Source organism: Liolophura sinensis, chromosome 1, assembly GCF_032854445.1.
Source record: "Liolophura sinensis isolate JHLJ2023 chromosome 1, CUHK_Ljap_v2, whole genome shotgun sequence".
Taxonomy (NCBI): domain Eukaryota; kingdom Metazoa; phylum Mollusca; class Polyplacophora; order Chitonida; family Chitonidae; genus Liolophura; species Liolophura sinensis.
The window spans coordinates 50,241,580-50,253,515 of NC_088295.1; the positions used below are offsets into that span (position 1 = coordinate 50,241,580).

Sequence of the window (11,936 nt, forward strand, 5' to 3'; positions counted from 1 at the left end):
GACAACCCACAAAGGCTGTATTGACAGTTCTTTTATATATTGGACTTGATGTAAAGTAATTCTGTCGTTGAGAGTTTGGTCGAGTTGAGTTGGGTTGTTTCTGTTGTCAGGGACATCATCAAGTGGAAGAACGCTATGCAAGGGTTGAAGTGACTTTCTCGAAGATTGTCAAAATGTTTCTGTGGGTTAGACTTACTGAGAGAATAAGCCAGATATATATGAACGAGTCGAGGGGCATGCGAATTGTCGATTTCAGTAGTGAATTGTTTAGCCACATATGACCGACGAGGTATGTGCCTATTGTTTGTGTCATAATTGATCTTTGAATGCATGTATGGACTATTGTTGCCATATAAAAGAAACTGATTCCTTTCCGTTATTGTCCTAGTACATTTTGTGGCCTTTTGTTGAAACAGTTTGGCAAGAATTGTCTCCTTAACGGACGGACGATGGGCCAGTGTCTCTGTATTCGACTGTTAGGAGAGTTTGGTGTCTGAACGGATACTGACTTCTCCGGGGCTGTCTGGTCGAAATGTTAGCCGTAAGACTGAACATTGTGGTATATTATGCGAACATCTGCTGTATCCCACGCTATATATTAATTGTTCTATTGCCGGAACTTAGATTGGACATTGTGGTCATTTTGAAGCAAAATACGCTCTTTTCTGGAGTTTGGTATATAAAGCTAGCACTAGCAAGATGCTTTGTCCTATGGAAGGTTAGCTTCCAACTGACTATGTTATTTTAGAAGATAATTCCATTCAATATTTCTTGTTATACGTATTCCTATTGATAATCGACTTGTTGAAAGGTGGTGAAGTGCTTCCAAGTCTCAATGTCACTTTCATAACAAGGGCATGTCTGAATAAGTTAGTTACATCACGGGCTCGTATCGACTCTCAGGGTCTTAATCGGTGAGGTCGCGTGTTCGAATCCTGCTTTCGCTGTTTTTAATATTATTTTAAGTCGGATGGTTTGTTGAGTACCTGAGAGTTTATGGTTTACTCCGGATATTCCCGTTTTCTCCACCCATAAACATGACCACTGTCACAAAAGTGAAAATTCTTGAGCACCACGTTAGACACCATTCAAATAAAAAATAAGACCATTTGAAATCTGATTTAAGTTTAATATCCCGGTCACAAAAGTGAACATGTCTTTAGTACCGCTTTAGAAACCTTTCAAATAAAAGATAAGAACATTTGAAATCTATTGCAAGTTTGAACTACCAGAACTCAATTAAGAATTCAATTAAGACTCAGTTCGAGAATCACTTCTGACCATATTCGGCATTCGTCTACTCGATGGTGTTCCTGGCAAACAGCAACGACTGAACTCGACTTTCAAGTATCATGTAATATCATGAGGTAACACAAAGAACTTCTGTAAAGTTCGTCACCACAAGGTAAAGGTCACAAGAATCACAATGAGTCGTGTATATATCAGACGTGGTGCAGCGACTAGAAATCAAGTGATATTTCACGTATTGCAATTGTTAGAATCATTATTGCTCACTAATTTCAAGATTCAAAATCTCTATAACTGCAGTAGAGAAACCAAACAGCAGTAATGATATTTATTTATTAATTTGATTGTTGTTTTACGCCGTACTCAAGAATATTTCACTTAGACGACTGCGGCCAGCATTATTGTGGGAGGAAACCTGGCAGTAATGATATTGAACACGTGGCATAACTTTTGCAAACTAATGCTGTAATTTTGAATTGTATAGATAATTGTTTTGTTTTATTCTACACATTTTTGAGTGATGTAATCTTTGACTTGTAGGGTGAGATACTTATACATGGAAATGACACAGTACAGCATGCCCTCTCCCTTTCAATTAACATGGGGTCTTCACTTCCATCACGGAACAAATTTGCAGTAATGTATCATATCTGTGCACTATCTGACTATCAGTAGTAAATCTGACATAACCTACGTTACAATAGCGCCTTCATCTGAAAACAATGTATTCTTTCTTTTCACTGATTTAGTATCACCTAGCAGTCTCGGGTTCAAGTCTAGTGTATTCCCTGTTCATTCTATTTGTCGTTCTTTTCTCTTCATTGTCATGAACGCAATGACTATATCACTCTACCAGATGTGGTAACAAGCTAATAGAGTGGACTCCAGCAAAACTGTTGGCTGACAGCTACACTTTAGATTATTAAGCTGCTATAATGAAATGGTTACCATATCGCACTTGGCTGTCGGCAAGCCACAAATCTTGCCGTGCTATCTTGATACGGCAGACAACGAAACATAGACGTACAAATACAATCTAACGTAACACAATCTAGTGATAAAATTCATGCGGTGTCACATGAAGGCTTAACCAGTCATACAATCAGTGTTCAACCCGTATTCCTTGTGCTTACAAGATGAAAATAAACTTGCTCAAGCACTGGTTTTAATTGCCAGGAATGATTAATTACGAGGGCTTCTTTTCTACGTATTATATTCAAGGGCAAACGGAATAGGGGACACAACTCCTACCTACTTCATGCTGAACTGGAGCTTCGCCCTCGCAATTCCTAAGACCATAGACTGTAGAGACAGAGTAAAGCCTTTCTCACTTCGTGAAAATTAGCCGTTGCCAACTAGAATATATCATGTTTCATGTATTTGAACTTATTTCTTCAACAGATAAGATACAAAACAGCTGAAACAAACACAATTCACAAAACCAAGGTTACCAGTAGGCCTACTAACACTTTTTATTTCATTTTTAAAAACAACAAAAGATAAATTTCTCACCACTCATCTAATGAACGTAACTACACAAGCTGGGCCCTGTTCCACAAACTAATCATAGTTATAATGACAACATATATAAAATTAGAAAATCGCCTTGATAAAACTGTGGGATATTTTACATAAATTTATTTCACAATCCAAATCTGCAAATAAACTCATTAATACACACTAAATTTGCGGATTTGGTGTCTATGTTAAAGAAGCATTGCGGATCAGGGCTCAAGCTTACCAAGAATTACGTGTCTAATCTGTAGATGGGAATACTAATTCAACTGGGACTAACATCACAACAATATTAAACCAAGACTAAATATATAACAACATCAAATATTTGATAATGTACTTGGGTATGAATACTGATATGTCATAACTTTAAGAGAAAACATGTTGCACGTAAATGACAAAGGCACTAAGGTTGGTGTACATTCATGTATGTAATAAACAGGAATCTTACACTTGTGAATCACCCGAAGAAAAAACTTACTCCGTGTTTAAAGCTTACAAGGTGACTGTAGTAAAAAAGCTTCTTGGAGGTATGTCTTGGGGAAATATCACCCTAAAGTATTCAATAGTATTTTAAATCCATTGCTCATAAGTCATAAAGGCTTAGAATGACTTTGGAATGTTAGCGAAAGTGATATAATTTATAAAGTGTTAAGTATTAATACAGCCAATCCAAAAAGTCTCAATGTTTATACACTTTTGTATTTATCTATTTGATTGGTGTTTTATGCCATACTCAGCAACGTTTCATTTATACTAGGGTTAAAAATACAGTGGGAGGAAACTGGGTTGAGGGAAACACATGACCATATACAGGTAGCTGTCAGATCTCCCCATGTAAGACTAAAAAGGAAGCCAACAAAGTGACCATACTGATGAGAAGCTCCTGTGTCATTGTGCGACGCTAGCATGCTAACCTTTGGTTATGTACACTTTTTTAAGTCTCTCATCTATTTACAAACAACAATTTGGATAATGATAACACTGCGTATATTTTAGAATGTAAGTTTAGCAGATTTTTTTGTACACTTAAACAATAAATGGCAACAGTCTGGGACAATACAGATTTTCAAATGTTAAATATCAAGAAAAAACGATTAAAAAAAGACAAGTGTTCCTGAGACAGTATACTTTGATGTGCTGGTGAAACAGAAATATCAATTTCTCACAATGAGGATCTTTGTCAAATTTCATAGGACATAGTGTACATCTTTCATTGCAAAAAGCAAGGTACCTGTTACAGACATTCAACACACAATGGACTCTGTATATACTGAAAATGGACTGTCAGATGTTAATGGAATCTGACAGCCTGATATACCCCCACCCCCACCCTCCCTGTAACCCATAACAGCCCCCCTCATAGTTACAGGTAGGATGCGGATAGCATGACATTCCCACAGACGTCCCACTTGTACCTCACAACAGCCCCACTCATAACTACAGGCAGGGGGCTGATGGCATGACATTCCACAGACGTCCCACTTGTACCTCACAACAGCCCCACTCATAACTACAGGCAGGGGGCCAATGGTATGACATTCCCACAGACATCCCACATGTACCTCACAGCAGGACCACTCTCAGTTACAGGCAGGGTGCTGATGGGGAATGGGTTCTTCAAAGTACACACTTTAACCCCAGTTCACCTTTAAACAATACAATTAGACATTAGAGGAACTTGATATCACAATGATGTTATTACACTTTATCATCTAGCCAAGCTAAATTTCCTTTAAAATATTGTTCTGTTTGAGTTTCATCTGTCTCTCCTCCAATTGTTTTTCCACAACAGATGGGAGGTCTGGGCTGGTGAAGTAGTCTGAAAGTACACACCAATAAACTGGTCAGCAGCAGTGTCGTGTGCAGCTCGTTGGAAGATCTTTTAAGCAACAACTTAGTCTTTCTATGCTATCCTTAATACATTCTTTTTTCGGGTATAACCTTCAGTACTAGAAAAAAAAGGCGTTTTTTTTTACTTTGACAAAGCAAAAAAACAGGCATTTTATAGTAAATAGCATTAAGATAAATTCAATAAAAAGCCCCATAAATACTTCAGAGCAGGGCTTTGTTTGGAGAATTAGTCAGGTTATGCCCAAGAAAAATGGCCCCACCGGGCTACCTTATGAATATGCATTGGTACCCAGCAATTTGCACTTCAGAAAAAATCTGGGAGCAGTATAAATTCACATCATCACAGACCTTGGCTCATTGGTACCGATATAGTATTCTTCTGTTTTATTTTAGCTTTGCAATGCCACAGTGATGTAAAATCTCAGTGTTGCGACATCACAGCCACTCTTTTATATGACATATTTTAATGCAAGGATTTTCCAAGCTGCGATGGGTACTTGATATATATTTACGGACAATCTTAAGACAGATAGCTTTGTCACGTACCTAACATCACTTTCATGGCATGATGAATGTGTAAGGTTACCCATCAACTAGCAAATATAGTTCTGTAGTTCTATGTAAAATACAAAGGAGAACTGTATCAAGTATTTGTTTACATCAATCAGTAACAAAACACAACAGATCTATGAGCCTAACATACCTGCAGCAAACTCTCTGATGTCTTCTGGACGCTTCATCAGAACTTGTCTAAAGAACAAGAAAAATAATTTAAAATGTCTTGACATAATTTATTGCCAGTATTTAAGAATTAAGAATGATAATTTTTATATTAATAAATGGGTGCACTCTTTTTAGTCAAATATAAAGCCTGCATGTGTGATTACAATGACCATACATTACCAAATTCATCACCTTCACACTGCTTGTGCATATTAGAACCCATGCAAAGGAAAATATTTATGTCCTGCATATACTGAGCGGAAGTTTTACGTTCATTTGTCTCCCACAGACGAGAGCTTGTACCCTGTAGCTCTCTGTCCATCAGCACACCATCAGTAGGAGAACTACAGTGCAGTATCTAGTTTTGCCTCTGTGGCTGTTCTTTACCATTGCCCTTTTACTTATCTTACCCTAATAATATTATTATTTGTAACGCTTCCTTTACCCTCTTTTCAACATATGGTACAGTCATGATATACTGCATCTTAAAAATGCAAAAGGCTGAAGACACCATCCAACCTTGAATAGCATATTTTATTTTGATCAAATTATCTGCTGATAAGATAAACACCTTTAATATCACCAGATGATCAACTGTGAAGAATGTAAAGTGGTCTTACCCCAAGAATCCAGCCAGAAGACACTCCACTTCTGGATGGTCTCTTAAGAATTTTTCATTGTCTACTCTAGTTTTAATCTGAAAAAAAAAACACGATTTTATGAACTTATTTACAAATTATTTCGGTACCACAGACTATGATTGAGCAGTAACAGTACATATATCGAATACTGGTCACTCGGTAAAACATTTGCCATGCAATAAAATATTTGACATTGCTTGAAAACGTAATAATATCGTTCACCTTGAAATTGTTCAGTTTTTCTTGCTGTTCTTTGCTAAGGGCACCTAAATCCCCAGGGCCCCCTAAATCATAAGGCTCCATTCCTTCTGGTGCATTGTGTCGTGGTTGATTCGCCATTTTCGTTGTTTATAAGAAAAATCCCTGACGACAACATATATACCAGGGGCAATAACTCTTCTGATAGTGCGCAGTTGCGGTTACCTGGGAACAACCAGCTTGCGTTCACATGAACATAGCCAGGCGCAAAGGACTCTGGGATACGGAGGCTTATTGGCGCCACATCAGAGAAGTGTATCGGCTTTATTCATTAAAATTTCAAGGAATTATCCATTAGTTGTAACAGTCAGTCAACAAGTGGTTTTAAAAGAGGCCTAGGACCTATTTTCCTATTCGTGAAAACGGATTACTATAGGCCTAATCCGGTAAATTATATTCGTTTAAAGAAGTTTTAATTTCAGTTACCGTAATTAACTCTTACAATGCTGTTATATGACAATATACAATATAAAGCCGGCAACGAAAGCATTTCCGATTAGCGTAAAACATGTAAGTCGCACAAGTAAGTCGGCACCAGCGACCAATCTCAAAAACAGAAGTTTATAGGCCTGCATGTATGTATGTGGCGTTGAAAGTATGTGGGCCCAACATGTTTGTTGGTCGAGTGGAGTGGTGTGGGTACTATATAAGGGATAAGAGGAGGGGGTGGGTGGGGATTGGCCCCATATGTCCGGCCTCCACCCTCAACTTTTCAAGCCAATCTTACAAAAAACTAAAGCACACATAATATTCAATGCTCGCCTCACTGTTGTTAATTTCATCAGTATCAACTGTTCAAAATATTTTGTGACAACTTGTTCTAAGCGATCACCGAACTGCAATATCATTGGTCAGATATGAATGTCGAGAAAAGCGATGAAGTTGTAAATGAAATTTGGTATCTATAATTTGCAATATCGTGCAAACTACAAAAGCACACATGCAAACGGCATTTCACTGTAAAACGTCCATGGACAGGGAATATTGTAGAGTTCCGCCTTTCTCACTACTTGTGGAGTTTTAATTGGTGACACAATCCAAAACCAAACATGACGCGCATGTCTATAAACTGGTACGTCACATGTTGTGAAGTTCGTCAGTAAGACTTTCGGGTACGTGGTTTACGCCATCGTATCGTGCTGAAATATTCTTGAGTATATGGTGTTAAACAACAACAACAACAACAAAATTAAAATTTAGTTAGTTAAATTACCACCGCGTGATAAAATTGGATATTTCAATATGAAGTCCAGTTAAAAGAAGAAGATGTGACAAAATAACTAAATAATTAAAAGGCTTTTTGAACAATCTGACCTCTAATTGGTGAGCCAAAAAGACTTCAAATATTAAGGCCTACGTTATTCTGAACAGTTGTATATTAAGATTTTCAATAGATCCATTATCTTGTTGAGTTTTCAATCATGTCCTGGTCTTTGTGTTCGTTCTTTATTGATTTTTTTGGTACAATCGTTAACGGACATACATATATGTTATTAACTCAAGCTAATTATGCCCTAGTTAAGCGTGTTCCTCAAAGATCAACTCTAATAAATATGGTTAAACCATAATGGCCGATATCTCCAATACAAATCCCTAGTTGCCAGATATAAATTCCAACAAATGCAAAATATTTCATGATCAATTAATAACACAGGATTACATGCACAATGCTATTATGACGAGTCTTCGTGAATTCGCGTTATTCTGTCGCATTTTCAGACTGTAATATATGGACTTCCTGTTTGAGGCGAAAATGCTTCCGCGCTATAGTCAGACTCACTCTTGGCCAAATATAAGAATTCCCATTATGAAGATTAATGATTCTGTCCCGCATCCATTAATCATTATGTAAAGAAGACAGAAATTCGCGGAAAACATAAATCAGGCTTTAATTACAATCGTTCGTAGACACGAGCAGATATCGTCGATATTTCCCGACCATCTCTGGACTGACCGTGGATTTCACGCCCAGTTATATACAAGTAGCACATCAGTCTACATAAAATATTATAGGGCGCCTTAAATAAAATATTATTTCATCACAAGGAATTAGTTCTTTTACTGGAAGTGTCAAATTCCTCAGTGAGTCATTATCTCTGGATATACGTCAGTGCTGGGTGACATCAAGGTGTTCTTGTATTTGACAAGAAAGAAATATTTTGTGTATACAAAGATACAAACCTAGAAATAAGCAGCAGGACCAGGGCAATGTCCTATACAAATGCTATTTTGACAGAGGCCGACTGGTTCCTATAGGACAAAACTTTGACTTGACTTGACTTTTCGCCAATGTGAATTAAAAAGGTGATTTCCGGTATGTTCTGCATCAACATAAACTTTATTTCCAGGCTTGATATATACATACCATCCTGTTCAAGACGCGCGAACTATAGGCATTGATGCCCTTGTAATGAACTGGTCACAATTTAGGAGCGCAATTTAAATTAGACCCCATGGCCTTTCATTTAACATTTCATTTACAAATCAAAGGCTTTGTAGCTGCATATAGGGTAGCACTTACATTTAAACGACCAATCTGTCTTTAAGTCATTAGAGGAACCTCCGTAGTGTATAGTTAGCGCTATAGCGCATCGCACTGATCCGGGAGCCTTTTACCAATGCGATCAATGTGAGTTCAAGCACAGCTCATGTTGGTCGTGGGAAGGTCTTCCATCAAACTTCGGATGGGTCGAGGATTTCCTCCGAACCCTGCCTTGTTTCCTCTCACCACAATGCTGGCCGCCGTGGTATAAGTGAAACATTCTTGAGTACGGCGTAAAACACCAATCAATGAATGAATAAATAATAAATCAAGTCATTCTTGATCAATGTAGGTCTATATTTAGAACCGGGCTTCTTGTTGTCTAAACATGGTGGTGATGATGGTGGTGATGGTAGGAACACCTCATCTGCACTACATGCACTATAGACAAGGAGAAATCCTCCGTGGGTTGTTCTTTATATTGATGATTGTTGAAACTTCTCACCATGCTCACCTGGCATACATGGTACCTGTGCTGGATGTTTTGTACCATGCACTATAGACATGGAGAAATCCACCGTGGGTTGTTCTTTATATTGGTGATTGTTAAAACTTCTCACCTTGCTCACCTGGCATACATGGTGCCTGTTCTGAATGTTTTGTAACGTTAACTATAGACAAGGAGAAATCCTCCGTGGGTTGTTCTTTATATTGGTGATTGTTAAAACTTCTCACCTTGCTCACCTGGCATACATGGTGCCTGTTCTGAATGTTTTGTAACGTTAACTATAGACAAGGAGAAATCCTCCGTGGGTTGTTCTTTATATTGGTGATTGTTGAAACTTCTCACCATGCTCTCGTGGCATACATGGTACCTGTGCTGGATGTTTTGTACCATGCACTATAGACAAGAAGAAATCCTCCCTGGGTTGTTCTTTATATTGGTGATTGTTGAAACTTCTCACCATGCTCTCTTGGCATACATGGTACCTGTTCTGGATGTTTTGTACCATGCACTATAGACAAGGAGAAATCCACCGTGGGTTGTTCTTTATATTGGTGATTGTTGAAACTTCTCACCTTGCTCACCTGACATACATGGTACCTGTGCTGGATGTTTTGTAACATGCACTACAGACAAGGAGAAATCCTCCGTGGGTTGTTCTTTATATTGGTGATTGTTGAAACTTCTCACCTTGCTCTCTTGGCATACATGGTACCTGTTCTGGATGTTTTGTAACATGCACTATAGACAAGGAGAAATCCTCCCTGGGTTGTTCTTTATATTGGTGATTGTTAAAACTTCTCACCATGCTCTCTTGGCATACATGGTACCTATTCTGTATGTTTTGTAACATGCACTATAGACAAGGAGAAATCCTCCGTGGGTTGTTCTTTATATTGGTGATTGTTAAAACTTCTCACCTTGCTCTCTTGGCATACATGGTACCTGTTCTGGATGTTTTGTAACATGCACTATAGACAAGGAGAAATCCACCGTGGGTTGTTCTTTATATTGGTGATTGTTGAAACTTCTCACCAGGCTCTCTTGGCATACATGGTACCTGTTCTGGATGTTTTGTAACATGCACTATAGACAAGAAGAAATCATCCGTGGGTTGTTCTTTATATTGGTGATTGTTAAAACTTCTCACCATGCTCACCTGGCATACATGGTGCCTGTTCTGGATGTTTTGTAACATGCACTATAGACAAGAAGAAATCATCCGTGGGTTGTTCTTTATATTGGTGATTGTTAAAACTTCTCACCAGGCTCTCTTGGCATACATGGTGCCTGTGTTCTGGATGTTTTGTAACGTTAACTACAGACAAGGAGAAATCCTCCGTGGGTTGTTCTTTATATTGGTGATTGTTGAAACTTCTCACCATGCTCTCTTGGCATACATGGTACCTGTGCTGGATGTTTTGTACCATGCACTATAGACAAGATGAAATCCTCCGTGAGTTGTTCTTTATATTGGTGATTGTTGAAACATCTCACCATGCTCTCTTGGCATACATGGTACCTGTTCTGGATGTTTTGTACCATGCACTATAGACAAGATGAAATCCTCCGTGAGTTGTTCTTTATATTGGTGATTGTTAAAACATCTCACCATGCTCTCTTGGCATACATGGTACCTGTGCTGGATGTTTTGTAACATGCACTACAGACAAGATGAAATCCTCCGTGGGTTGTTCTTTATATTGGTGTTTGTTAAAACTTCTCACCATGCTGTCTTGGCATACATGGTACCTGTGCTGGATGTTTTGTACCATGCACTACAGACAAGATGAAATCCTCCGTGGGTTGTTCTTTATATTGGTGATTGTTAAAACTTCTCACCATGCTCTCGTGGCATACATGGTACCTGTTCTGGATGTTTTGTACCATGCACTATAGACAAGGAGAAATCCTCCGTGGATTGTTCTTTATATTGGTGATTGTTAAAACATTCTCAAAACTTCTCACCTTGCTCTCTTGGCATACATGGTACCTGTGCTGGATGTTTTGTAACATGCACTACAGACAAGATGAAATCCTCCGTGGGTTGTTCTTTATATTGGTGATTGTTGAAACTTCTCACCATGCTAACCGGGCATACATGGTACCTGTGCTGGATGTTTTGTAACGTTAACTATAGACAAGGAGAAATCCTCCCTGGGTTGTTCTTTATATTGGTGATTGTTAAAACTTCTCACCATGCTCACCTGGCATACATGGTACCTGTTCTGGATGTTTTGTAACGTTAACTATAGACAAGGAGAAATCCTCCGTGGGTTGTTCTTTATATTGGTGATTGTTAAAACTTCTCACCATGCTCTCTTGGCATACATGGTGCCTGTTCTGGATGTTTTGTACCATGCACTACAGACAAGGAGAAATCCTCCGTGGATTGTTCTTTATATTGGTGATTGTTAAAACATTCTCAAAACTTCTCACCTTGCTCTCTTGGCATACATGGTGCCTGTTCTGGATGTTTTGTACCATGCACTATAGACAAGGAGAAATCCTCCGTGGATTGTTCTTTATATTGGTGATTGTTAAAACATTCTCAAAACTTCTCACCTTGCTCTCTTGGCATACATGGTACCTGTGCTGGATGTTTTGTAACATGCACTACAGACAAGATGAAATCCTCCGTGGGTTGTTCTTTATATTGGTGATTGTTAAAACTTCTCACCATGCTAACCGGGCATACATGGTGCCTGTT

The 11,936-nt window shown here is 38.4% G+C and overlaps 1 protein-coding gene across 2 annotated transcripts; it reads right to left on the reverse strand.

The window, feature by feature from the left end:
* Positions 1-4,116: 4,116 nt before the first annotated feature.
* Positions 4,117-6,351, reverse strand: LOC135461656 (RIIa domain-containing protein 1-like). 2 transcript variants are annotated; one of them, XR_010443377.1, is made up of 5 exons: positions 6,204-6,351; positions 5,961-6,037; positions 5,321-5,367; positions 4,255-4,585; positions 4,117-4,181 (listed from the first exon to the last, which is right to left on the reverse strand). XR_010443377.1 is itself a non-coding variant. In XM_064738842.1 (4 exons), exons 1-4 carry the CDS (start codon positions 6,318-6,320, stop codon positions 4,488-4,490), a joined length of 339 nt encoding a protein of 112 aa, XP_064594912.1. In that variant the 5' UTR covers positions 6,321-6,351; the 3' UTR covers positions 4,240-4,487. The 2 variants fall into 2 exon arrangements, 1 of the variants encoding a protein (XP_064594912.1); XM_064738842.1 differs by lacking the exon at positions 4,117-4,181 and having other exon boundaries at positions 4,240-4,585.
* Positions 6,352-11,936: the final 5,585 nt, after the last annotated feature.